General features: G+C 47.5%; 1 protein-coding gene across 1 annotated transcript; it reads right to left on the bottom strand.

Moving 5' to 3' along the window:
- Positions 1–5,251: 5,251 nt before the first annotated feature.
- Positions 5,252–22,907, bottom strand: Fbp1 (fructose-bisphosphatase 1). The gene is made up of 7 exons (XM_057787602.1): positions 22,532–22,907; positions 15,616–15,778; positions 13,841–13,933; positions 11,497–11,637; positions 9,358–9,495; positions 7,502–7,621; positions 5,252–5,663 (listed from the first exon to the last, which is right to left on the bottom strand). Exons 1-7 carry the CDS (start codon positions 22,699–22,701, stop codon positions 5,472–5,474), a joined length of 1,017 nt encoding a protein of 338 aa, XP_057643585.1. The 5' UTR covers positions 22,702–22,907; the 3' UTR covers positions 5,252–5,471.
- Between the last annotated feature and the right edge of the window lie 232 nt (positions 22,908–23,139).

Here is a 23,139-nt window from a genome sequence, read left to right on the forward strand (position 1 = left end):
TGTATCTGAATTTTTATTTTAAAAAGTATTTATCTGAAAAGAAACATCAGGGCTGAAAGAAACACAGGTTCTCAGCTTCACAGCACTGGCTGCTCTTGTGGAGAATCTGGGTTTGATTCCTAGGGCCTACTTTGGTGGTTCATAACCATCTCTAACTCCAGTTCCAGGGGTTCCAATGTCCTTCTCAGACTTTCAAGGGCACCAAGCATGTCAGTGGTGTGCACACATACATACAAGCAGAACACTCATACGCATAAAATAATCTAATAAAAATGTTAAAGAAGCACTTTTTTAAAGTGCCCTAGAAAGAACTGTGCTTCAAGCTGACGGCGTTCTGTTTATGTGATAGCCTCATCTTCTCTGACTGCAGACAGACCAGGCTCTGCGCCCCAAGCTGCCTGCATCTATCTGGGTAACTTGGGGATGTTGCTAAACTCTGGAAGCCTTGGTTTCCTCAGAAATCAAGATAACAGCTTGTAAGAATTAAAAATCAGTTGGTAGGCCTGGTATCATGCTCAGTGTCTTAGAAACCTGTGCCCTTACAATGTTTTAGTGCACCTAGAACTATAAGCATGTATATAAATAAGTCAATTTTCTCCACCCACTTGGAGAGCTGAGGAAGGAGAATTCCAAGTCTGGGTAACCTATCAAGACTCTGTGTCAAATACACAAATCAGCAACACTGAGGACTTATACATTGCCCACAATTGTATATCTTCCTTCGATAATTATTTCACTAAACTGTGTTTAGCTACAAGTCATAGAAAATTCAAAGTAATTTGTGCATGTATGTTTTTTTAATTTTGCTTTTCCCAAAGACCATGGGTTTGCCAGTCTGTAGCTATGACATCCATTAAAGTAGACAAAGTTTCCTTTAAAAGCCCCATTCTGGGACTGGAGGGATGGCTGAATGACTGGGTAAGTTGGTGAAGTGCTCGCCACACCAGCGAGGACCAGAGTTTGAATTCCTAAGTACCTATGTTAAAAACCAGACATAGTGACGTGAACCTGTAATCCCAGCTCTGGGGAGAAAGCAGCAATGGGACCTTGTTGGCTAGCCAGTCTAACCAAATCAGGAAGCTCTGGCTTCCGTGAGAAACCATGGCAAAAAATAAAGGGAGACACACTCAATGTCGGTTTCTAACCTATACACACGCTGCCTTTAAATGGTAGAAGTTCCAGCAGCCTACATGGCCTGTGACAGCAGCTGCTGACCTTTGCAAATGCCAAAGCTTTTTGGGGCGCATGACAGAGGGGAAACTTAAAAAGCAACTGTGGTGACGGTCCAGAGGCTTGGTGACAGCTGCCCCTCATAGGTATTTCATGACTACTGACATATTAGTGGCAGAGTTGTTGGTGACCTGGTTGTGTTCCCTGAAAAACGCTCACAAGTCTAAGGAGATCAGGACAAACGAACCATGGAACAGGCAGTCTTGCTCGTGGGGCAAGGCCGTCCATCTAGAGACCTGGAATACGATTCTGGAATGTTGTCTGAGGACCTTTCCTGTTGGCAAAGCTGCTTCACTTAATCCTATCATGGGATCCCAAACGTTTTTGTCATGGAAGCCCAGCAACCCTGTACTTAGCACCTTTGGGGAAGCCGCTCAGTCTCTGAGCGGTCTGTCAACTAGCTGGTGCTCACCTAGACACAAAGGAGGCTTCTTGGAGGTCCGGGAAGATGAGGTAGAGGACAGCTGCCCTCACAAATATTTCAGGACGACTGACACATTGGTGACAGGTGACGAAACACATTATTAATGTGTGCCTTTTCCCTGCACCTCTGTTCCACCTCCACCCTCCCCACCACAGTTTGTGGGGGAACAGGATCACCTCCTCCACCTCAGCACTTCATGGAAACCAAGAGGCATCCCAAGAAAGAGGCAGGCTTTGAAGAGGACAGCCACGCAAGGGAGAAGTGCTCTGGGCTGTCCCGCAGAGACTACATATTGCATGGTGGGAACACACTTCCTAGGCCTGCAATAAAAAGTCACAGAACCAGATTACTTAAAAAACAGAAATGTTCAGTTGGGGAGATGTTTCATTAAATGGGTTTGTAAAGGGGCTAGCATGCACGCATGAGAACCTGAGTTCCAACAACAGCACCCATGTAAAAGCCAGATATGTCAAATCCCATCACTTAAGAGACAAAGGCAGAAGTAAGTATTCCAGGGACTCCTTGGCCGGCCAATCTAACACTCAGTGAGCTCTAGGTTCAGTAGGAAACGTCTCAAAAATAAGGTGGAGAGCATTTGAGGAAGATACCCAACACCAACTTCTGACCTCCATACGTGTGCATACCACATGTACATACATAAACATGTGTCAATACACTTAACACACCCAAAAATCCAGGAATTTTTCTATGCTATGTTGGAAGCCAAAAGTCCAGAAGTAAGGTAGCAACAAGGCCATGTTTTCTCTGAAAGCTATGTGAAGAGTCTTTTCTTGCCTCCTCTGGCTTCTGATGCATTCCTCGGCTGCCATGGCTTATGACGTCACTCTGGTCTCTGCCTCCACTATCATGTGCTAAGATGGTTGTTGACTACATCAGGAATTAGCTAATTTCAAACATATGGGCACACCTGTGAGAGATGTTTCTACATTGGATCATTTGAGGTGGAAGGCCATCCCTGAATCTGAATCCTTTGAGGTCAGAAGACCCCCCACCCAATATCTGGTCCATAACTCCTGCTGGCAGCCCATGTAAAAGGACATGTAAGGAGGAAAGTTTTTGCTGTTCGCTTGGCTGCCCTTGCTCTCACTGGAAAGTCCATCAATCCTGCTGAGCCATTCCTTTGCTGGAGTTAGAACAAATTCTTAGGGATTCCAACATACACTGAAAACTGGCAGGTGTCTAGGACCTCCCAGGGATTCAACACCAGCTCGGGACTGCAGAGACATCCAGTCTCATGGACAGAACAACTCATTCTTCAGCCTTTCTGTTGGAGGCAGCCATTAGTGAGCTACTCGGACCACAGCCTGTAAGCCCCTCCAGTAAATCCGTGTGTGTGTGTGTGTGTGTGTGTGTGTGTGTGTGTGTACCATGCCCGCACATGCATACAGTCTCCGTTTTGCTCTATTAGAGAACTGACTAACACAGTGGCCGTCTCCTGTGTGATCTTATAAAGACACCAGTGTTTAGGGCCTACCCATGGGGTCTAAGATGATCTCATCTCAAAATCTTCAGCTTTATCACAGCTGCAGAGACCCCTTTATTCACATAACGTCACATGGGCCGGTCGCCGAGATTTGCATGTGAGCATGTCCTCTGAGAAAGAACCGTTGAACCAACTGCAGGCATCTTGAAATGGATTCTCACATCTGAGGCTGAGGACTGGGCTGCACTTACTCCGAGGGCTTTGGGAATGAATGGTGCTGAAGTGGACCTTCCATGTCTGCCCTGCCTGACCTGTTTCATCCAATGACCAGTGCTATGCCCTGTGTGTTACCTGCCCTTGTTGACAAAGTCAAAGCAGGAACGGCTTCCAGTCACATCTGAAGGATTCCCTCTCGCAAGCACGGTGAATGCACCCTCTGCTGGTCTTCTGTATGGAAGGTGAGAGGCATAGCTATGAAAACTCTAAGAACAAAGCAAGACCAGTGGATGGGAAATGGAATCTCATGACACTTCCTGCTTCTGCTAATACTAAAGAAGTAGGCAGAGAGACCTGGCAGCCTACTGTGCAAGGGGAGGTTTCAAGGGTTCTTGCAGAGGAGACGCTGTGTGTTTGAAAGTAGCAGGACCCTTTACTTCAGGGCAAGACCACGCTGTAGAAACTAAATCTCATTCATTTTCATGTGACTGTGAGTGAGTCCCAGCAACTCGTCTATCCAAAGATAGCATCTAAAACCTCCAGGCCTCAATCAAAAGATGATCAGAAGAGAACTGGTATTTGTGCTATTGTTGTGCTGGATCTGTTCTTGGCTCAGGGCTACAAACAGAGAAAAATTTGGATGTACTCAGGATACAAATAGGCATCTTGAAAAGCATTCCATTAAATAAACCCACATCTCAATCAAAAGATACCAGGCAGTTTGGTCAGCAAACAAAAGCAAATCCAAGACTTATGATTGAAACAACTGTTCTATTGGAAGCGTTCACAAGTGAAAAAAGCACATTTTACACACACACACACACGGACAGCTCACATGGAGTATAGGGTTCCTAACACCTGATAAAACTTCCCACGATCTTGAACTTCTGATCCAGCAAGGTATGAACCATGTGCAGAATAGACTATGTGCCAAGCAGGTATATTTCTCACTGCACTCCATTTGCACAGGACCAGCTATGACAGGTCCTCTCAGGAAAGCTCCTGATGCAAAAATATCTGCTTGACACGCAGTCTGTTTCCTTAAATTTAGTTCTTATGGTCAATCATTTCCATTAGACAGCTAGACCCTCCCTAGAGATTAGACGGCCTTGTAAAAGCCACTCTTGCATAAAAAGCACCATTGAATAGTAACATAAACTGTCATTTTGTCTTGGGTGATTTTTTTTTTACTTATTTATTTATTTTTATTCTTTTTTAATTAAAATTTCCACCTGCTCCCCATTTCCCATTTCCCTCCCCTCCTCCCAAATATTGCCCTCCCCCCACTTCCCTCCCCCTATCCCCACTCCTCTTCTCCTCCCCCCACTCCATTCCCCCTCCCTCTCGATACTGAAGAGCAGTCCAAATTCCCTGCCCTGCGGGAAGACCAAGGTCCTTCTATCTACGTCCAGAAAGGTGAGCGTCCAAACAGGCTAAGCTCCCACAAAGCCAGTTCATGTATTAGGATCGAAACCTAGTGCCATTGTCCTTGGCTTCTCATCAGTCTTCATTGACCGCCATGCTCAGAGAGTCCGGAATCAACCCATGCTTATTCAGTCCCAGACCAGCTGGCCTTGGTGGGCTCCCAATAAATCAGTTCCACTGTCACAGTGGGTGGGTGCATCCCTGCAGGAGGTAGAGAAGCTGGATAATCACTAATTTCTAGAATAGCAAAAACAGCCAGAACAGAACAGGACTGCGCATATAAGAAATTATGTTAACTCGGTTTAGTGACCAGGATGCCTGGTTCATCCCCCAGCCCTATCTATCACTCACAGGCTGGAGACCTTCAGCTGGTTTCATTAACTCTCAGTCCTCCATCCCATCATGGATAAAATGAACCCATTTTACTCGTGCAGCTGTGATGGAGATTAAATGATTTGCCTAATATTCTGTTGACACAACGCACAAAAAAATTATAAAGGAAGAATGTGTTTATTTCTCCTTCACCTGCCCAAAATACATATCACCTGCTATAATGGGATTATAGTATGCAGCTGCATTGCAAAGCACTGAGCTGCGAAACTACCCACACTGCCAGGTCTTTTGTCACACAGTCAGAACGGGGTACAACACACAGTCAGAACGGGGTAGTGCTGCCTGAGGTCGCAGGTCCAGATAGAAGGCTCTGCTTTGGGTCAAGGGCGAGGTCAGCCTTCATTTGGCTGCATGCTTCTTGTAGATCTCCAGGAACTCCTGTACGTCTTCAGGGGACCCCATGATGACTGGTGCCCTCTGGTGGATGTCAGTGGGAATGATGTCTAGTACAGCTTCCTTCCCCGTAGTGGCGATTCCTCCAGCCTTCTCCATTACGTAAGCCATAGGGTTACACTCATACAGCAGTCTCAGCTGGAAGACAAGACCAGAGACCAAGGTTTTCAGCCAGAAGGTGTTAGGTGTTACCATCTCGGGGGCGGGGGGGGGTTGTTCTATTGTAAAGCTCTGCAGAGTTGGTGGGAGTTTCCACGGTAACGGAGTCTCTCTCTCTGTCTCTCTCTCTGTCTCTCTCTCTCTCTCTCTCTCTCTGTCTCTCTCTCCCCCCTTCATTCTTCCCTCGGTCCCTCCCCTGCCTCTCCCTCTCTCCTTCTCCGTTAGAAAAGTTCTCTCATGCCCCACAATGCATCTGAGACAGAACCATTAACTATTTGGTTGAATAAAACCATTCATGGAGCCAGAGCTAGCCAACCACTTGATGCAAACATGAGGCAGACCACCTGGATCTGGGACAGAGTGACATTTTGGCAGTACTCTTTACAGCCAGAGACTGGACTTAATGAGTGATTCCGTGTGTGTTGGATGGAGCGCTGTCTGTTCTAAAGGCTTTTTTTTTTTTTTAAATCCACAGTGGTGTCTGACTGCAGACATCTGGAAGGCAGACTGGCTCCTTCAAACAGTGTACTATTGTCTGCAGCCCTGTGCATTGCTCTTTCAAGCCACCTAATGCTCCAGGGTTGGGACTTTGTCTGCCGTATATCTTGGTATTTGCTTTTGAATATTAATTTTTTATTGGGTACATTTTCATGCAGTTGGCCTGTGGAGCAGACAGACTGTGCTAGTATTTCCTGCCTCTGTTTCCATATGGGAATCAGGGCCAGACTTGAAAACGGGGAGGCGCCTCCACATTTCTGGCAAAGTAAAAGAAAGTACATCACTTGAGGAAAGCATGATGAAGCAAGCTGACTGGATACTTCCGGGCTGTCAGAGCAAAGCAGGTGTGCTAAGAACACAGAAAACTGCTTTCAGTGAAGCAGACACTCTGAGCCATGAGCAGACCCACCAGATCTGCCATCTCTGTTCCTGACATCCTAAGGGCACTGTTCCTCCTGCTTCTTCTTTCGTATATTAAGAGGTGCCGGGGATGTAGCTCAGTTGCTAAGAGCACTTGTCTAGCATACACAAAGCCCTAAATTTGATTCTTAGTACTGTGTAAAACCCTGCACGGTGGTTCACACCACCCAGTCTTTAGAATGTGAACAGAGGAGGATCAGGAGTTCACACAGCCTCCCCGCATGTGAGACTGTTACAAGAAAACGAGAGCTGGGGGAGAGGACAGAATATCTGAAAAGGAAGCATTTTGTCGCCTTGTATGAAGAAGCAAAGGATGTCCCCTAGCCAGCATTAGAAGGCACACCAGCCCTGTGATTTACTAGAGAGCTGGCCATAACAAAGCCAATACAGTCAGTGGGAAGAATTCACCTGGGGGCCCTGGTTTCCCTACAGCCTTGTCCCTCATCAGACAACATCACTTTCCAAGTAGCAAATGTCAAGCTCATTAGCGACTTCTATTTTATGCCCCTTGAGAGTCATCAAAGCAGACCCCTCTCTGCAAAGCATATTTGATTTGCTATCTTGGTAATGAGACAAGACTATTCCATTTCGCTCTATGAATGGAACCCATTCTGTGCAAGCCAAGCCCATACCCCCTGGAAGCTCTGAGCGCTTTTAGTCCCCTGCTGGAGTTCCATTAATTCTCTTTTGCTATAGCTTTGGGAAGGCCGTCGTGAGACGTTTTCACATTTAGTTGATACAATCTGGGCCTTGCCTCAAGTCCAGAGTCTGTCACAGACATTTTAGCAACCACAGGGGACTTCATCAGCTCCATGACCTTTCTACCTAATGAAGTCAAATCCCCCAGGCTGGAAACAAAACCTGCTGCTTCTTGCTCTCTTCCTTGGGGATGTACGTACCTTTCCATTGGGGCTTTTCTTGTTGGCAGGGTATAAAAAGATCCCTCCATACACCAGAGTGCGGTGAACATCAGCTACCATGGACCCCACATACCGGGCACCATAGGGAGCTGAATTATCCTACAAGGTTAAGAGCAGCAAAGAATTAGAGCTGTGGAAGATAGAGGGTGCCCCCTTCATGTCTCTGATGCTTATCCCATTCCACAGTCACTTCCCAAGTGTCTTACAAAACACCCACTTGGAGCTGAGCAGGACATGAGATAAAAATCTCTGTGGTTGTTTGAATGTATTTGGCCCCTATAAACTCATAGGGAGTGGCACTATTAGGAGGTGTGGCCTTGTTGGAGGAGGCTGGGTGACACACAGTTTCAATCCAGACCTTGAGCCTGGAGGGCACATCTTTAATCTGGGCCACACCTTCTGTTGGAAGTGTGTCACTGGCTGCACGCTCTTCAGCATGATGGACTGAACCTCTGAACTGTAATCAAGCTGCCTCGATTAAAGATTTTCTTTATAGGAGTTGCCACGGTCATGGTATCTCCTTATAGTATTGGTAAACCTTAAGACAATTCCCATTCCATAGAAGAAGAAGGGAATCATGGGGACTTAGTTCCTGAATATCTCCTGACAGTTCACGTTCAGAATAGCCCCAAGGAAGTGTGGTTGGTTCCAGCTGTGAGGTTGGAACAGACAATACAAAAAATTTAACTTGAAGGTTGACAAAGACCTTGTCAAGCTAAAGAACTGGGCATGTTTTGTGGGACAGGACTTGGTACAAGCAAAGGTTTAACAGCATGGGCGTAAAAGTGCTATTGTCACAGGGCTTGCTGGCATGCATGTGAACAGGGAGTGTGCCTGGGAGAGGAGAGAGAACCATGCTAGAGAGAAAGCCTGGGCCAGCTTTGAGGCCCCCAGATGTCATGCTAACATATGGGCTTCATCCTCAGAAAAGGGCAGCAATGGTAAGGCAAAATCCAACACCCGTAGAGAGCCCCTCAACAATCAGCCATTTCTCTTCTTCATATTCACTAACTAGCAACCTCTGTAGTGAGGCACCAAAGCAGTCACTGTCCACCGTGTGTGTGTATGTGTGTGTGTGTGTGTGTGTGTGTGTGGTGGCATGCAGAAAGGTGTGTACGTGTTCTCATGTGCATTGGCTTGTGGGAATGCACATACAGGAGCATACATGAGGAGGCTAGAGGCTGCTGTCTGTGTCTTCCTCCATCACTTTCCACCTTATGTATTAAGATCTGGTCTTTCACGTGAACCCCAGAGCTGTCTGATTTGGCCGACCTAGCTTACTGCTTGCTCAGAAGCTTCCTTCTCTGTCCCATTACCCTGGTGTTACAGGAAGGGCTCCTATAAGCTAGACCTGGGAAACCAATCTCCAGACCCCATGCTTGTGAAGCAAGAAATTTACCCATTGAATCATCTCCTCTGCCTGATGCTGGCCTTCCTGGTACAACAGACCGAAATCCATCAGGGACATAGGCCTGAAGGTGCAGACCTCATGTAGTAGGTGCTTGGGGACCAAGGGCACCAGAATACAAATGTTTTATTGTTGTAAAGGAGCTCATCTGGTGGACTTTATTGTCCAGAGCAAGCTTGGAGATAAAAAGGAAATAATACTCAGATTTCAGTGTCTCCAAGCAAACACTCCGGCCCCAGCACCTAGGTTCAATGGTTTCCACCTCTCTCTCTTTTCATCTCCAGGATAATTCCCATCAGTAGATTTACAATGGCAAGAGTCCCAGACGAAGTCCAGGCCCTTCTCAAGGCCAAGTGTCCCTTTCCCTCTCAAGGGCTCTCCTCCCACAGCTCAACGCCACAGCAATCCCACATGCCTACTCACTCACTGGAGGGAACTTTTTCCTTTGGACGTACTCAGCAATGGCAGGGTCAAAGTCCTTGGCATAGCCCTCATTAAGGCTGTAGATATTACCTTTCTTCTTGATCTTCACATTCTTGTCCACCAGAATAAATTCTCCAATGGCCTTTGAAATGAGGGAGAAAGGTAGACAGATGACCAGCAAGTTCCCCAGGGCATGAACAAAGTGTGGACTGTGACCATACTCCATCCCGGAGCAGTGTCTGCAGCCAAAGGCTCCAGTGCTGAGGGGACAGAGGGAGTAAAAGGGTGCCAGCGTTTAAGGGTGCAAATGATTTCCACAAAGCAAGAAAGAATGTTTACAAGGTCAGACATGGGAGGGCACAGCTCAAACCCCAATACTAGAGAGGCTGAGGCAAGGGGATTGGGAGTTTAAGGTCAACCTGGGCTATATTTTTGAGACCATGCTTCCAAAATCATAGAAAGGGGAGGGGCTTATCAGGCCCCGCCCTCCCTGAAGGACTGTTGTCATTGGTGGTTCCTAGGAAGAAGGCTGCCTTTTCCCCACAGTTGTGGTCATTGATAAGTTGCTCATGCCCCTATAAATAGCCCTTGTCCGTGCCATACAAGCCACCCTATTTAAACTCAGTGGTTCTCAGAGAGGGGAGGAGGGAAGAAAATCGGAGAGGAAGAAAGGTTTCAATGGGAGGGAATGAGGAGAGAAAATATGAAATTGTCAAAGAATGAAAAAGGAAAAACCATTCAGACACAGGGAGGGAGGAAGTATGTGAGACAGAAAACAGTAACTATGAGAATAAGACTCACTCCTGAGCTCACGGAGGAAATGTTGAGGGGAGGATGGAGTGGGGAGGAGGAGGGATTAGCCACAGTCACACTTCATCACTGCAAGGGAGTCTCTTCTTTTTTATATTTGTGCTTTTCGGTTCTTATTTCCAAAAATTTGGGCAATCAGTTTATAGGAATATTTTTGTGGAGCCAGAAAAGCAAAATAAATATCTCCGCCTAAAATATCTAGAAAAGAAACTCTCACAGCAAGGAGCCAGAACTGCCTGCCGAGCTCAGGCGGCCAGCTCCCCAGGCAACCATCTTGTACCCAGCCTCAGCCCCCAGTGGGTAAAGAAGAGTCTCCCACATTTGAGACAGGAGCTGTAAAAGCTCATTGAAAGCTGAAGCCTGCTGGAAACCCACGGGTAGCTATCCTAGCAATGACCTCGGCCATCAATGTGCCCTAGAAGGGAGATGAAAGGCAGAAGGAGGCACTTGGTATCTCCCTGGAGTAACCTTGCCTCCATCAGGCCAAAGAAAGCAAGCCGAAATGTTCAATGAAAAGGAGCCCTGGCATTCGGCAAGGGAACAGTCCAGCTGCCGCGCTGATTCAGCAAATGTCTGTATCTGAGGAGGGAGGGCGGCTCACCGGTACCCAGAAACCCACCCTTCCACTAGCCTGTCCATGATCAAGAGACAGAGTATTTTTCCCTTTGGGTCTGCCAACTCCAAAGCAGCAGAGAGGGCGCCAGGAGCCGGGCAGGTTGACTGGGCACCAAGAGCCAGGCAGGTCGACTGGGCAATCCGGATGGCTGACCCGGCAAACACCACTGCTCTCAGAAGCTGCACCCTTCTCTCAGATTAAACTTCGCTCTGGGCCTGCCCTATTTTTTCCTGGGGCCTCAAGCAGAGACTTTAGACTTCTGTTGTCACCCTCCACTCTGGCCTTAGTTTATTTATTAAGTGCCCGTGCTCCCAGGGAGGTGAAAGTGCAGTCGTGTCAAGGGTCAAAGATAGCCCAGGCTCTGATTTAAGGCAGTTTGCCACACCTCACACACACTCCCCCAGCCCTCTCAAGAGTGAACTGCCTCTTCCAGAGGGCACCATACTGTGCTTCATGCCTTGTGTGTGTGGTTTGTTGTTGTCTGTAGAAGGTAGGGGGAGGCGGCTGGGAAGATGGTTAGGCACTGCTGCTCTTGCAGTGATGGGTTTGCAGCACCCATGCTGGATGGCTCACAACCACTGGTGGCTCCAGCTCCAGGGGATCCAACACCCTCTTCTGACCTCCATAGGCATCATGCACTTGGGACACACACACACACACAAACTGCGTACAAGCTCAAAGCTACCATCTAAGCACCCAACCTAAGAGATGTCTCACCGGGTCCAGCATGAAACAGTTGACACCACAGTCCATGGCGAGGACCAACATGGTAGCGCTGCCATAGAGCGCATAGCCAGCAGCCACCAGTTCCCGACCTGGCTGCAGAGCGTCCTTCTCGGAAGGCTCATCAGTAGTTTTCTAAAGCAAAAGAGAAAACATGTCTTTTCATTTTGGTTTGTGGTTCTTTTTTTCCAGTTCAACACCAACAGGATGCATGGCAGGGATCTCTCAATGCTTGCTCCTCAACCATCCTATGCTGTGACCCTTTAATACAGCCCCTCATGCTGTGGGGACCCCCAACCGTAGAATTACTTTCACTGTTACTTCATAACTGTAATTTTTCTACTGTTGGGAAATCCTAAAGCAAATATGTGCTATGCAGGATATCCAATATGCGCCCCTCGGAAGGGTCTTGACCCACAGGTTGAGAACCTCTGGGGACAGCACGCAGCATCCCAAGGTTGCCTCCTGCTGCACAGCGTTCTGATCCTATCACCACCACAGCCTTCCTGAAAGACCCCCGACTTCCTGCATCGGGATCCTTTTTCCCAATCAACATCCCCTTCACATCTTCCTAATTTAATATTCCCTCGTGCCTCCATTATCGCTTCCAAAAAACAGCGTGCCTTCCCGCCAGCTCCGCTAATGTAACCTGATTACGGGCACCAGTGTCTTCACCTGCTTTTTCCATCTTTATTTAAACAAATTAGCACAAGGCTGTAGGGCTGAGCATCTCAGGGGAAAATTGATTCTGTGTGCATCCGTCAGTCAGTTGGAACACACTATCCCTGAGCAGTGTGGTCAGTTACTCCCACATCAAAGACATTCTCAGAAATAGAGTTTGTGGCGTCTCTCTGGGGTCATTAGAGGACAAGCCAGGTGCTGCTGACGTTTTTCCCCCACAGCCCAGTGTAAGAGGCACGTTTTAAAGCCGGCCTCACAGAACTTGAGAGGGAATGGAGGCCAGCAGAGGCTGAGTGGTTGGTGAGAAAAAGAAAAAAGTTTTGCCGGGCGGTGGTGGCGCACGCCTTTAATCCCAGCACTCGGGAGGCAGAGGCAGGCGGATCTCTGTGAGTTCGAGACCAGCCTGGTCTACAAGAGCTAGTTCCAGGACAGGCTCCAAAACCACAGAGAAACCCTGTCTCGAAAAACCCAAAAAAAAAAAAAAAAAAAGTTTTTTTTTTAGTTGGTTTCTCTAAATCGCAAATTTGGCCAATGTGTCACTAAAGGAAAATGAATGACCATTGTCATATAGATTACTTGTTTGGGTCATTTTAAAATAATAGCCTTCTTTCCTAGAAGCCAGAGGCACAAAGATGGGACACAGGCCTCTAACTACCTCTCCTTCCTTGCCCTAAGGCTTTACAGAAACTGCTTCTCCACCCAGGAGGCTCCCACATAGATTCGCCGTACCCTGCACCAAGCTTCCTGTCCTTCCCTGAACTATGTCACCCAACACCCTTGTTCTCTTCTGTGCCCTTAAAATGAGGAGCTTGGCCACTTCACTGAGATGTTCACACACTCAGAAGAATCTCTGAACCAGAGGTTCCTAGCCTGGCCAACAACAACCCTTCTTGATCGCATTTCCTCCCAAAAACTCAGAGCAATGAATGCCTTTCCCCTGGAAGTCCAGCGCATGCCATCTAGCTGCCTGGGACTGCCAACTGCAAGGCACTGGGCGAAGCCAGCACTGCCTGAGCCTTGCCTCTCTTCTCCTACTAAGGCCACCAACGCGACAGGCATTGGGTTGTATCATTCCATGTCACCTTCATAGGGAGCACACAGCGAACACTGTCAATTTGGGAGACTTGAAGTGGTGGAGGAGGAAGTCAGGCAGGAATGGGTGTGATTATTGCCAAGGTCTTTCCCTCACAAGGGCAAATAGCCATTCCTTTTAAAATTCCATTCTTAGTTATGGGGACCAAATATTTTTTTAAGGACGCTGCCAATTTCTAGAGGAAGACTAGAGAGAGGTGAATTGTCTCATGGGGAATATTTTTTGGTTTTGTTTTCTTAATTTATGAAAAGATCATTTTAGAAAGCTTTTGGCTTAAAGAAGAAACTGATGAAGGCAGGTTGGGCTGGTCTGGGGAGGTTGTCATTGCATGTCCTTTGTCGATTTTAAATCTCAGTTTCTTCGTAAGAGAGAGATGCAACTGAAAGAGTGAAATGGTCTCTTTTTCCGCCCACATTTTATGACTGTCCTTAGCAGCTTTGTGGATCTTTTCTACAGAATAGGCAGGGCAATGAGACCTTGCTGTGAATCTATTCAAGCCCCACAGCTTCATGCTCCGCATTCATTTTCTGATCAAAACCAGGGGCTTTGTACACCATATTTTACCTTTTTGTAAATGCCAAAAATGGTTCCAATGGACACGAGGCAGTCAATGTTGGATGAGCCATCGAGAGGATCAAAACAGACAACGTATTTGCCCTGGGCAAAGAAAACAAAATGCAAACAAGGTAAGTATACATTGAATGAACTCTCAAGGACAAGGTGAGATATATAATCTTATTTATGATATTCTGTCAGAAGATGGAAGAATAGACAGACAGGCAAATCTCAGGCAGAGAAAACATTTAAAATAGAAGTGATAGAATGCAGATAATTAAATCATAACTTACTACATCACTGATATAGCAGAATCATGATTTTGGTTTGAGAGTGTCCTGGCAGCAGAAGGAAGAAAGAAAGACAAAAAATACTCATTTGTTTCTCTTTACTAGTAAGGCACAGAAATAATGCCTCAGGGGAAGAGACGAGTTCCTTAGCACTTAGGTCTGTAAGACATTTGTCACTCAGTGTGGGAGGGTCTATGTGGAAAGGTGGTGCACAGATTTCTCAACAACACCCCTGATATGACTCTGGAGAGAAGTGGGCAAAGCATCAGTGCACACTGGCCAGCCCCAGCTCTCAAGCTCCCCAAACAGGGTCTTCCAAGCTCCATCCGTGACTCCAAGCAGGCAGTCCAGTCTTTGAACATTTATACTCCTAAGTTTTTTTTAAAAAAAAAAAAAAAAACAAATTGGAGAAAATTTTCAGGGGAGCGAGTTTACCAACTCATTTTCCATCTCCAATTAGCGTCTTTAGGTGTGTGTGTGTGTGTGTGTGTGTGTGTGTGTGTGTGTGTGTGTGTGGAGGGGGTGTTTACTGTTCCACCCTAGATCCAGGGACCCCTTGACTGCTTGCCCTTAACAATTTATGACCATGGATGCAGAAAAATGAGACTGCAGTCACTGTGATGGCGTGTCTGTCGCAGCAGGGGTGGGAGTGCTGGAGAAGTGGCCAAGACTGCCAAAAAGATCAGGACTTGTGTGGCATGCAGCGATGTGTTAGAAGGGCTGTGGAGAGCATCACCGTGGAGCCCATCGCTGTGGAGCTTGTGGCTGGTTCCTGCCTCTTACTAAGGTCAACACAGCTGAACATTTAATCAGCTTCTGGTTGTCTTTCCCAGTGCTACTCGTCCACGGCCCCAGCACACCTTCATCAGGGAAAGACAGTCAGTGTAACTGCTTCTAGTCTTGAGTTTGTGTTGTTGGCTGCCACTGTCTTATAAGAGCTGGATAAACCCTTTCCTGTAACATCTCATGTTCAAATCCCCGAGCCTCTCTGCAATGTTGGACATTTCCCCAGCGGTTGCTCCAACCTCCCCCAGCTGTTTGTCACTTAGCCTTACAGCATGCCAGACTGGAGCTAGACACTGGGTCACACGGGCTATCTCTTGTTCTCTGCCCTCACAAAGCAATCCGACCTCCAGGGAATCCCAGTGCCTGAGGTAGGGATGGAATGTGACGTCAATTCAGCTTGGCAGCGGGTGTCTCATGAGGTCTGGGAACTGGCCGCATCGAAGAGGCAGTTAGCCAAAGCCAGGCTTTGAAGACACCTAAACACAGTAGTGACCACTCGGGAATGGGGAGACATGTGGAGAAGTGGGAAGAACAGGATCAATGGAGCCTTTGGAACAGAGTTCAGAGGTTTGGGAGGGCAGGAAAACCAAACGGAGGGAGCCTGGGTAATCCCTAGAAATCTAACTTGGAGAAGCAGATAAAATCTTGCACACAGTATGAAAGGAAAATGGCTACATGCAAGCCTTCAGCATGCAGACATGGACCCACCCTCTTCTCAGGTTCTATTATGATAGCATGTTTATCCTCTTCAGACACAAGAACGCAGGTAGAGAAGGACGACTTCAGCATATTGATAACCAGGTCATTGGAAAGGACATCCAGTTTCTTCACCTGATCCCCTGTCACATTGGTTGAGCCAGCGATGCCAAAGCTAGAGGGAAGAAAACCACAGAAAATAAGCCAAGGCCACTAGAACGCCCGCGGAGAGCAAGCCTAAGTGAGTGGATCTGGAAGAAGGAAAACAGATATGTCGGGGTCTCCTTGTCTGGAAGGCTTGGCAGAAGGGGTAGGGACACTCCTCCCAAGACCCAGTTCCAGTTCTGAGATCCCATGTGTCCCTGGTCAGATTCATGTTTCCCAATCTTTATCGCGACCCTCCTAAACCTTTTAAAACAATCCTCCCCTCCCCCATGAACAGAGTGCTGCCCTGTTTTCACACGGTGTGTTTCTTACGTTGTCTGTGCTTTATACATAATAAGGGGTGATTTTTTTACTGTCTGTTTTGTGCAGGAAGCAATGTTTATCCCCACCTGTAGAAGTTTAATGCACATGTAGAAGTTAAAAAAAAAAAAAAAAGCCAGAAAGCCTGGGTTGGAGTGAGCCTGGTGTATGTGCTAACCCAGAGGATGCTTTGGCTTGTGACAGAAATCATCCTGAAAGACAAGGAGTCTCACACTGTTTTAGTGATGGAGGAATTACTTTCATTTAATAAAGAAACTGCCTTGGCCCATTTATAGGCGAGCCCTTAGGTGGGTGGAGTAAACAGACAGAATGCTGGGAGAAAGAAGCCGAGTGAGGGAGTCGCCATGATTCTCCCACTCCAGACAGACGCAGGTTAAGATCCTCCCTGGTAAGCCAGCTCGTGGTACTACACAGAATATTAGAAATGGGTTAGATCAATATGTAAGAGCTAGCCAATAAGAGGCTGGAGCTAATGGGCCAGGCAGTGATTAAAAGAATACAGTTTCCGTGTAATTATTTCGGGGCATAAGCTAGCCATGTGGGCGGCCGGGTGCCGGGGACGCAGCCCTGCTGCTCTTATTACAACATCTGAAAAGAAACATCAGGGCTGAAAGAAACACAGGGAGGATCTTAACCTGCGTCTGTCTGGAGTGGGAGAATCATGGCGACTCCCTGACTCGGCTTCTTTCTCCCAGCATTCTGTCTGTTTACTCCACCCACCTAAGGGCTCGCCTATAAATGGGCCAAGGCAGTTTCTTTATTAAATGAAAGTAATTCCTCCATCATTTTAGGGAGGAGAAAGATGGACTGCCAACACCCATGGACTTCAGACCCACAGGCAGGCAGAATGCATGGCAGCGAGCTGTTCCCTCTAACCCCCAGCAAGGTCTGCTCTTATGATCCTCAGCTTCTGTTTAGAGTTGGACCTCCAGAGGGGAGGGACCGAGAAGCCTGAGCTCCTACTCTCCTTGTGAGCTACCTCCAAGTCAATCACTGCAGAATTCCCAGAATCCAAGGGGCTCATCCAGAGCGCAGCCTGGTTTTGTTTGAAGGGGAAGGCAGGCTGATGAAAGACACAGGAAGGAGGCCAAGAACAGTGGGAGTGGACGTGAGGGTTTAGCCAGGGAGCAGGAAGGGGGTAGGGGCACAGTGGCACAATGACACCCTGAGATGTTATTGGCATTTCCTGGGAACTGGGTGTCACCGCTTCAGCGACTGCTTGCTTCAACTGTTGAAAACTTATTTTTCCCTTGAAACTTAACTTGCTTCTGCACAGCTGAGGACAGCATAGCCCAGTCTAGAAACGGCAAAGCAAAAGGTCTGCTTGACTCATTTGCCCGAGTCAGCCACAGTCATGGCCACTCCCTTCTAGCCTGGAGATCAGTATCCCACCCTCCGGCCCTCCACCTCTTCTCTTCTGCCTGCCACTCCCTCTTCACTGAGACCTAGCAGCAGGTAGACTGGCAGCCTGTGTCTGCCTTTGGGTCTCTTTGCACACTGTCTCTGAAATCCACTGTGAAGTCCACACTGGTGGAAGAGTGTATCTCAATACTTGGTAGGATCACCATTCCGGGAGCTTCTCCTTCCCTAGCACCATGGTGGCAGCTTTCCTCTCTCTCGCTTGAAGTTGCCACCATGATAGCCACCGTTGATTCAGAAGGGGGCAGTACTGAGAGGTGAGGACCCAGGCATGTAGGCTGCACAGTCCCCTGTGCAGACCGACCTCAGCTCTGTGAGTCCCTGATTTCCAACCTCCCTCTCGTCTTGCGTGTGGACAGAAGGAATGGTATCTCCCACGTAGGGACTGCCATTAGAAAAACCACACAAAGAGCTCAACACGGTCTTGGCACCAAGCGAAAGGCCTGGTTGGCTCATTTGTTAGCATCAACCACTGCCATCATCACTAGATGATGTCATCATCTAACTAGAAAATAGGGAGATTTTCCCGGAGCCTTGGTGGTAGGAGAATAAATACAGCTTCTAGGTTCCAGCCTGAGCACTCGTCTCTTACTCTCTGCAATATTCTCTCCACCAACTGCTGCAAAAAGCAGCTTCTCCCACCACAGCAGAGAGGAGCCCAGGTCGGTCAGAGCCAGAAGCTGGGTGGATTTGGGGGGAAGGGGAGTTTTCATGTAGCCTATGATACCAGGATGACCTTGAATTTCTGATCCTCTCATCCCCCCCCCTCACACCCCCACCTCCATGCTAGATAAGCACTTTCCACTGAGGCGCAGCCTTAGCCTTCCTTGAACAGCAGGACTGAAACCAGGAACCACCACATGATTATCAAGCCCTATATGACATCCTTGACTTCCTGACTGACAGGCTATTTCCTTCCTCCAGTGTCGATACCAGAGCTCTGAGCAGCAGCCCTTTTGGCAGCATGCGGGAGGACCATAATATTTTCAGAACATCTAACCAAGGGCAAGGGGAGGGAGGTTATTACTTAAGTCTATGATTTAAGTCTTATCATTGAAGTCCCAGGTAACCCCACCTCCACTCTGTTATTGATTGATCCTCTGGTAAATGACCAACCATTCACCCAGGGGGGAAAATACAAGGGTTAGTTAAGAAATACATGGAAGAGGTGCCAATCCAGCTCTTTTCAGGGTCACAGAACCCAGCCCTGGCTTTTGTTCATGCAGGGTGCAGATGGGCAGATGTCAGGGTATGAGGCCCACTCTGAGTCTGCCCTGGAATGAGATTTGCAATGCACTCAAGTCATATGGTGCAGAGAAGCCAAGAAACGAAAGCGAATCTGATACTGTTTTGAGCAGTTTTGTGCCATGAATTCTGCAAATGTAAAAACAGGTGTTAGCATGCAGTGACCAGCCCACCACGCCAAACTTAAAACTGGATCTCTGTATTGGTTCCCTTCATCAAATAAGGAAGAGCTCATATATAAAAAAGAAACATAGCTGGAGAGACACCTCAGTTAGTGTGTTTGCCACACAACCATCATTTCTGAACTCAATCCCTGGAACCCGTGTTTTAAAAACAGAGCATGGTAGCACATGCAGAGAAAGGCAGATCCCAGAAGCTCCCCAACCAGCCTGCCTATCCTAGCCAACAAGTGAACTGCAGGAAAATGAGAAACCCCATCTCAACAAACAAGGCAGATACCCTTTGAGAACAGCAGCAAAGGTTTAGCTCTGACCTACACACACACACACAATTCCCTATGTTGTGGCCTGGAATATATTCCAGCTGGTATGTATGTGGGCAGCTGCAAAACAGAAGGAAGACAAAGCACAAAGAAAATAGTTTACAGAAGAAAATAGTTTACTTCAGGAAAGCAGGGATGAATCCATACGTAACTAACAAACTCCTTCATCTTCATACAGCACACAGAGGTTCAAGAGTGGTTGTCCCTGTCTGACAAGAGGGGAAACTGAGGCTCACACATGCTTCACCACCAATCCATATCACCACATTAATTAAATGTCAGCCCAGGAATCTAAGCCCAGCTCTTTCTCTCTGAAATGGGCTTCTCGGTTCAGCCATGCCCCTACTCTTCTAAACCCAGTCGTGACATTCTTGGGACCAAGGTGCTGAGTCCAGTGACTTGGATGCCCTGAGACTGTCTGTATGTTCTACAATAGCCTAAGGCAAGGCTTTCAGAATTCCACATTCACTCACTGCTCCCCAGCCTCTAGAAGTCAGCCAACGCCTCCTTGTATTTCCCTTGGGAGTTTTGTATTGCTTTCATGTTTGGTAACAGGATTCTACTCCCATTTGCTAGAACCAGTTCTTCGAGAACACCTCTCAATGCCTTTCAAATCCAAACCACTCTTCACCTTTGCCAGGTCCTTCCCCTGCCTTCTCTGCTACTATACCTCTGATCACTCCATCTTCCCCACCCATTTCCCATGCCTTCTCCTCCAACTCCCTACTTCTAGCCTTTCCTTGCTCACGACCTGACCTGGGCTATGTGAGAAGCAGCCTCAGGATATTGCATCATTAGAAGCAAGGGAGATGACAACAATGGCGACCTCGAGGTTGACTGAGACAGGGTAGCAGCATGATCAATAATTATAACTCTGCCGATTCCCTGTGAGACATCAGGCTGAGCTTTTGAGACCGGTTCTGATGAGGCTCTTGCAGGAACTGCAACCGTCCCCTCCTTCTGGATGCACGCTCTTCTCAGTCCAATTGGCCTCACTAATAAGCTCTTTGGAGGCACACTGGCTCTTCATTCAACACTTCAAGGCCCAGTGAACATAATTTGGAGGCCTGTCGAGATCCTATCCGGCTGCTAGTGGTCTGACTGCATGCCACAATGTGAACAGTCACATGCTTCCTATCCTGCAAGAATTCAACTTCTTCCCGTCAGCTATTCGTGTAACCATCACTAACACCTAGTCTGCCATTGTAACAGCCAGAGTAGTGGAGTTAAATGCCACAAAACTGCAGAATGGCTCTATTACTCAGGAGGTGTCTGCTCAGTGAAACACCTTGCAGCAGTTTTAAAGAAGGCCGAGGATGTCACACCCTGATGGTTGAAAATGTTCATTACTTAAGTAGAGATAAACACAGTAAATACAGTCCCATTTAGTTGGCCAGCTACATAGGAATTTATAAATGCATGTTCATATAGACATTTACTTGAGCACAAACAAGTATCTGAGAAAATAGTCAACACCAGTTAGCAATGGGTACCCCAAGGATTTAGCACATGGGGGGGGTCTCTTTGTCCTTCGTATATTTTGAATGGCTTGGTGTTTTTGTCAATGGGTACAACTCTTTAAGGAATCTGCAATAGTATTTTCAAAACTGGTGTCTTGACCATCTAGACTATGAATATACATTCTCTTCTGTGCCAAAACTAGCACTTTCTACCAAACCCCACTCCCATTATCTGAGGTTAGTTCAAAAGCGGGAGATCTCATAGCAGAATCAGGGTTTCTAAGTCTCTCTAGGATTGTGACCAGTACTGGTTTATTTTTAAAATAATGTAAAAAAATGCCAACTTCTGTCTCTTACAAAGCCCTCAGATCCTCAGAGAGAGTTAAATCTGTGTGCTGTGGTGGGACTTTATTTGAGTGCTTGCTGAAAGACTCCTTAGGGCCAGAAACAAAACAGTGAAGGAGTCCTCACCTCTAACATACCTGTTCCTAGCTTTCTCTAACAAGACCTAGCCCAGCTTAGCACCCAAAAGTAAATATGACCAGGTGTTTCCTTCTTAAGATTTATGTCAATCAAGCCACACAGTAGAAACAGAGGTTCTAAGAAATAAACACATAAAAAAGCAAACAACCCATGTCACATTGTTGAAGAATTTAAAAATGCTTTTCAAAGAATTATATGCTCAACTTAGCTACAAACCTCACATAGTTTCTGCATTGTTCATAGGCATGAGAAATCATGAGGAAGTATGCAGATAATTTGAAAAGTCAGGTTCTGTTCAGTGGTATCCAGTCCAGTTAAATACCAAACATGTGCTCAAACCAGAGCAAAGAAAAAGAGAAAGAAGAAAAAAGAGAGAAAAGAGAAAAAGCTGTGTAGTTTATAGGAAGGTGTCTCTGAGACTCCATGTCCCTTCAGTTCTTACTGCCTACAATATGAAATATAGACCAAAGCATTAAAATCACCCACCATGCAGATGGGGTGATGCACACCTTTAATCCCAGCTCTCTGGTGGCAGAGGTAGGCAGATTGCTGTGGGATCAAGGTCAGTCTGGTCTATATATAGTAGGTTCTAGAACAATAAAATAATACTAATAATAAATCACCCACCGCAAGGAAACTTTTTGGAAAAGCAGAATCTCAGACCTTCCCCAACTGACCCTGAAGGAGGGTCTGAATAGCAAGGTCCCCAAATGGTTCCGAAGAAGGAGACTGATTCCTTGGCTCCATCGAAAGCAATCTACTGCTTCTGCCCTGTCTTTGGACTTTTCACTAGTTGGGCAAGATCTGCTCATGGCATCAATGTAAATAGGTTTTGTTGCCCCATGAGGTGAGCCTCTACAGCTAGCCCCGGAAAGAGGGAGCACCCAGGGCTCCGTGGGCATCTGCTTCTTCCCAGACTGCCAGGTGGCGGGTACTCTTAACGGGACTAGTCTAGGTCGAGGATGATATCGGATTAGAAACTTATCTTGGAGCTCAAAGAGAGTAACGGGTTAAAAGGAAAGCAGAGGAAAGTGCCCATGCTAGCACTTTCTGTCTGAGGTCGAGGTGGGCAGCTGGTAAGTGGCCCGTTTTTACCATGAGACTGGAAGGCGCTACAAGGAAGAGTTGAGACCAGAGAGGGCTAGAGCCCTTGTGCACTTGGAAGACAGCCCTACTAGGGGGATTGCTCCATCACACGGAGGAAGAAGAATGAAGCAGGGCAAGAGACAGGAATCTCAGGCATCAAATAGTCACACTGACTAGCAGCGGGGGGGGGGGCAGAGAAGTCAGGAGCTCTAACAGACCAGACACAGCCACCAGAGGCCTAACTCACAGCTGTGCGATGCCCGCCTTGCGCACCGCGGACGAGATGGCTTTGACCGCGGTGCAGAGCGAGTTCAGCAGCTGGGTCATTTCGCCCGTGCCCCTAGCCTTCCTGCCCTCCTCCGTGACGAAGCGGGTCAGGGTGTTGATATCCGTGTCGAAGGGCGCCTGGTCCGCCATTGCTGGGGCCCGATGCAGGTGCCGGCTGCAGGTACTCGCTGCAAGTGCTGGCAGGTAGGACCACAGGTGATGGTCACAGCGGGAATACTGAAGTCTGCCCGGTGCCTGCAGAAGCTCAATGAACTTGAGTCCTGGGGGAGTCTACAGCTGCCAGGTCTCCGCCCCCAGTCCCAGGAAACACCTCCTTGCTCCCAACCTCCACTCAACTGTCGTTCTGCCAGTGCCAGTTCTAACCTCTCTCTCTCCCTCCCTCCGTTCCATGCACCCTCCCCTAGATGCCACGCTGACATCAACACTTCCTCCTCTGTTGCCCCACAGCCCTGCATGCATTGTGCAGCACGCCTCTGGGTTACCTGCATGACAATCGCCTTCAATCCCCGAATAACCTGCCGAAGAGGAAGCCTGATGAACTTTCTCCCCCTTAAAATACAAAGCAAA

This window comes from Chionomys nivalis, chromosome 13 (assembly GCF_950005125.1).
Source record: "Chionomys nivalis chromosome 13, mChiNiv1.1, whole genome shotgun sequence".
Lineage (NCBI taxonomy): Eukaryota > Metazoa > Chordata > Mammalia > Rodentia > Cricetidae > Chionomys > Chionomys nivalis.

Bases quoted from the DNA above. Each gene is read 5' to 3' on its own strand.
- Fbp1 (XM_057787602.1), bottom strand. From the start codon at position 22,701: ATGGCGGACCAGGCGCCCTTCGACACGGATATCAACACCCTGACCCGC. The intron at 15,779-22,531 runs GTGAGTTAGGCC...TCTTCCCTCTAG, and splicing joins AAGGCGGGCATCGCACAGCT to CTTTGGCATCGCTGGCTCAA. The intron at 7,622-9,357 runs GTGAGTGAGTAG...TTAACCTTGTAG, and splicing joins AAAGGAAAAAGTTCCCTCCA to GATAATTCAGCTCCCTATGG.